This window comes from Centruroides vittatus, unplaced genomic scaffold, assembly GCF_030686945.1.
Source record: "Centruroides vittatus isolate TY-2023 unplaced genomic scaffold, ASM3068694v2 contig_663, whole genome shotgun sequence".
Lineage (NCBI taxonomy): Eukaryota > Metazoa > Arthropoda > Arachnida > Scorpiones > Buthidae > Centruroides > Centruroides vittatus.
In genome coordinates this window covers 66,808-71,704 of record NW_027122416.1, presented here as the reverse complement: position 1 = coordinate 71,704, position 4,897 = coordinate 66,808, and the positions used below count along the sequence as shown (strand labels likewise).

General features: G+C 35.5%; 1 protein-coding gene and 1 long non-coding RNA gene across 2 annotated transcripts; one reads left to right on the top strand and one right to left on the bottom strand.

Moving 5' to 3' along the window:
• Positions 1-494: 494 nt before the first annotated feature.
• On the bottom strand, positions 495-2,222 carry LOC136980051 (piggyBac transposable element-derived protein 4-like). Its single transcript, XM_067276098.1, has one exon. It carries the CDS (start codon positions 2,220-2,222, stop codon positions 495-497), a length of 1,728 nt encoding a protein of 575 aa, XP_067132199.1.
• Positions 2,223-2,451: 229 nt separating this feature from the next.
• Positions 2,452-4,168, top strand: LOC136980072 (uncharacterized). Its single transcript, XR_010881493.1, has 2 exons — positions 2,452-2,559; positions 3,941-4,168. It is a non-coding gene; the product is annotated as an uncharacterized lncRNA (long non-coding RNA).
• Positions 4,169-4,897: the final 729 nt, after the last annotated feature.

Sequence of the window (4,897 nt, the reverse complement as noted above, 5' to 3'; positions counted from 1 at the left end):
TTTGATTAAAACTTTAACCCATAGTTATCTAAAGTAGTAATTTGACGTACTGTATATATACACGAGTACATTGTAACATATATATATTTAGGCAATACGTAATATAAACCTGTCAATCACCTTACTCTTGTACCATCTTCTAGTAATAACATAGTTTATATTCCTTAAGTAGTGCCAAATGGTGAAGAGTCGTAAATTGAGGCAAGCTTGGGCAATACTGCCTCGTACGAAATTAATAATGCAGTTTTATAATAAATACAGTCAAACCTCTGTTTTCGAACGACATTTAAGTGGTTCGAAAACCGAGATTTCACAGGACACTTTAATGTGAATTTAGCACTTTCATAACATTTACTTCTTGTATTATCAATAGAAAATAAAACATACAAAATCACAAAAAGAAACGGAAAAAAATAAAGATTTAATTACACTAAATACGACTAAAATAAAGGTGTAAAATTAAAAAAATATGGCACATAAACATTTCTTGTTAGTTAAAATCTTTTGTTTCTTTCAAGGCAGTGTCTACAAACATGCGTTAAATGTTCTAGACATAAAAAAGTTTCACATTTAATGCATTGTTTTCTCGTTTTACGATTTTTTTTTCTGCCACACTCCTTGCATCTCCTTGCTTTTGTCGGATTTGGGCTTTCCGTCGAAATTTTGGGACGGACTTCCGGTCGGGACGGACGAATTCTTTCTGCGGATATTCGAATGTCCGTGGGAAGTGTAAGCATTAATTTCCTCCTGTCGATCTGTTCGTACATCAATTCTAGCGCCAACCTTTTTAAATATTCTCTTCTACTCGACACCTTCGAACAGTTTCCGTTCGATTGGTGAATGATCTGAGAGTTTATTCCGGCGATGTTTAACATGCAATAAAATATTATCATGGGCCATCTTCGGGTAGTCCGAGCGCAATTATAAGTCCCGGTCAGTTGATCGACCGTATCTACGCCCCCTTTTGTCATATTATAGAAGGTGATAATTTCAGGTTTTTGTAAAGAACCCGTTTGTTGGTCGATAGAACCAGAATGGTGCATGGACGATAAGAGCAGCACGTTTTTATTCTTCTTGGGGACGTAAGACACTAGAGTCGCATCTTCTCGAAAGCCAAACACGCTGCTACAAATTGTTCTTCCCTCTAAGTCCAAAAATCTTTTGGGTATGACTCGATGATGTTTTCGAATGGTGCCCACCATCGTCAGCTTTTCCTTAAGTAGATCCATCGCCAATTTAAAACTGGTAAACCGATTGTCCATGGTGACGTTTCTGCCCGATCCCGCTATGTGTTTCGTCAATCGTTTCACCACTTCTTCGGGCGAATTGGAAACGGAATAAGGTCCCTCGGGTTGTTTCCCGCAATAAATTTCAAGGTTGTGCGTGTAGAACATCCGGGAGTCGACCAACATAAAAATCTCGATGCCATATTTGTTGGGTTTTTTCGGCATGTATCGAAGAAAGCCGCACCTCCCTCTGAATCCTTCCAGCTTTTCGTCTATTGTGCAGAATTCGGATATACAATAGTTCTTGCGACAACTTTCTATGAAAGGGTCGATAATGTCCCTTACAGCTGCCAACTTATCCGTTTGAAGTCTCTTCTTCCTGGTTTTTTTATCGTCAAATCTGAGACACACCAGTAGAAACCTAAACCTTTTCTCCGACATGACGGTTCTCACCACCTCTAGACCCGTGCCGTCCGTCGTCCAAATTTCAGTTGGGTTGCACCTGTGAAGTTTTTTACAACCGGTCAAATACAGGATCCCAACTAACGCTTTAATTTCCACCAAATCCGTTAATTTGGCGTCCCTTTCTCTCTTATACTTCGGTCGCAATCTTTTGATTTGCTCGTTTGTGTGCTGCACCACAATTCGTAAAATGTACTCGCTTACGAATAGACTCCAACATTCCATAATGGACTCTGCCATCCTGGCCTCACCCACGGGACCAGGCAGATGCGTAGAGACGTTTCCTTTGTTTGGGCCGAGAGAGGAGGGTAGTTCGATCATACTCCAGCGGGTCGCATCCCGTCCTAGGTAAAAAGGTTGGAGATCTTGTAGTAAACTTTCTTCTTCCTCTTCCGACTCTTCCTCGTCTTCTTCTTCTTCCGACTCTTCCTCCTGTTCCGAATCTGTTTCCTCTTCGAAAGATGACTTGTCGCATACAACAGGCGCGACTTCTGTCAAATCGAGTGAAAACATACTCGACGCTACGGTCGCCATTGTCGAATACCACGTGACAGGGACTCTATGACGTCAAGTTGAACACTCCTGCTCCGAACTCGGAAATGTTTCAATAAACTGTAAAAGCCAGGTGTATTAATTTCCAGGCAATCTCTATAAATATTTTTTAGATGAAAGGAATCTTCAGAAATTAAAACAGTAAGTTGAGCCCTCATCGATCACTTTTACCACGTGATCGTCCTGTAACAAAGGAGGTGGAGGCGCCATTTTCAAAATTTCACTTTCTCAATTATTCGAATTTTCATAATCTTTCGTGTTTTGACGAAGTAGAGGAAGATGCAGTGTTAATGTTTCGCTTTCTTGCCAGTAAAGAAAGGTAAATTCATGTTATATACTGTATAAGGCTTTATCCTTGTCTATAAATCCGATATATTTCGTTCTGGTATGATTATGTGATCGTGAATGATACATTACGTAGTACTTGTTTAAATAGGCATTTCAATTCTTACTTTCGAGTCTTTAGTCCATGAAATTGTTTAATTGAACTGTTAGGAATGAAATTTATTAGGAAATTGACTGCTTTAGTATAAAAAAGAACATTAATATTGTTTAAGTCTGTACTTGCAAATATTTGAAACACAAAACGCCTCATCACTTATTAAAAAGTACATATCAGCTCATTCAATCTCTTTGTGAGACAAACAAATGAAAGGTTTGTTGGAAGCATTATAATTTGAAACTTATTTATTACAAGAGACAATTAGAATGGTAACAAAACTCCACCATCAATTGGATGGTGGAGTTTTTAGCAGTCCACCTTTTATTTTGAAAAGCAATCTGAGATTCTAGTGTAAATTTTTTTCTAATGTCTAGTAAATTGGTGGTGTTTCCTTTCCTCTCTGTCATCAAAATTCAAGTTGAAACTCTCTGTTTATAATGACAATGGGCAGCAATGTCAATTCTATATTCTTATCTTGCAGTCTCTGACATAAAATCTTGATTTTTTAAGGAAAAAATTCATTGGCAGTATATAGTAGGTGAAGTGATTGTTCCTTTAATTGAAACCGAAGCAGTTTATTCTGGTTTAAAATAAAAGGTTTGAAACTGTAGACTGGGATATTAACGATGCACCTAGAAACACCAATGCATTCGTGATTCGTGGCCTTTCGAAACCTTGGAAACAATCTGTTGGCTATTTTTTCTGGTTGAATTAGTTATTCGGTCAGTCACGGTTCACACTTTGCTAAAATCGAGTAGTTTGGCAAGTAAATTTAAAACTCTTTTTTTTTTTACATCCTTTAGAACTCATTATAATAGTATTAATGATATAATCTCTACTACATTTCATAATTATGTTAAGGAATTATCTGCTATTTTTATGAGAACATAACTGTTTTAAATTATCTGGTATAAGTATTATTACGTAATAAATTGCCAGTTGTCCCTCCTGATCTGTTACAGTCGTATTGAAACAGCTAAAAAATATACAATAGATTTATATATAGAGATTACACTTATACATAAAATTAAAATTATAGATTCGAGTTTAAAATTTAAAAAAATTAAAGCCTTTGTTAAATATTTGAACCCTTGTCTTATCCAAATTTAGTGTATAAGACAGGGTACAGATTTCAGTCTACATTTTACAGTTTAAGAATTATTATAACTTGTAAATTTTATCTGATTCAAATTATTGATTCAAAATTTATTTGTAAGGAAGTAAATCTGATTAATTATAAGTTATATATAATTAATAGGTGTTGAATCGGAGAAAGAATGTGAGGAAGTGTGCTAGAAAAGGCATGATTATGTCTGGACAAGAAGATGTGCTGAATGGATGGTTTGTAAGATTGTTGTCTTCTTTTGCCTGCTGCTCACCCTTTTTAGATTATGAGGATATAAGTTGTAGATTTGTAAAATATTTTTGTATTATGAAACAATTATTATTTAATGGTAAGACTGAATAAAGTATTTCTGTTATAAAACTACTCGTCTACGTTATTATGCCAAAAGCCTTTTCTTTATAACATTGAATTAATGCAGATTGTAAGAAAAGACATTTTAAAGTACGAAATGGCGACATAAATTTAACAAAATAAAACAAAAATCTCCAGAGACGACTCGACGTCATTATTCTGTTAGGGGCCGTCTATAAATTACGTAAGGTATTTTGGGGTGTGGGGGTCAAGGATTTCTTATGATTTCTTACTCAGGGGTAGGGGGTATTAGATCTCGTCTTACGTAATATTCTTATTTTTATTTTTTGAGTGGTGGAGTTTTGAATTTGGCTTCAATTTGGCGGTTTCTATTAAGAACGTGTAGTGGTTTCTCTCTCTCTTTTTTTATTAGAATAAGTGCACCACTCCTATAGGTGTATAACACTAAGAATACATAAACCAGAATACACTATACAAAATAAACATAAAATTAATATTTAGCTTTTAGTGAAAACTAAAATGTAAAATTAGAAATTATAAATAGTCTTTTCTTCCATATTTTTTAAACATAATTGTAAAAAGCATCAAACAGTGGCTTCGGAACAAGCTTATCGAGTGGACCACCTGAAACCGAGCGTAAAGATTTCTAATTTCAGAATAAGTCTATCTTGATCGTAAATTGGACAATAATAGATCATTATTGTCGACGGTGTCTAGGTTTTCTGTAGAGCAAAAGCAAGAGGCAGTTTCTGCCCGGTTATACATCCGCTTCTAAAA

Coding starts and splice junctions, on each gene's coding strand:
- LOC136980051 (XM_067276098.1), bottom strand. CDS start 2,222: ATGGCGACCGTAGCGTCGAGTATGTTTTCACTCGATTTGACAGAAGTC.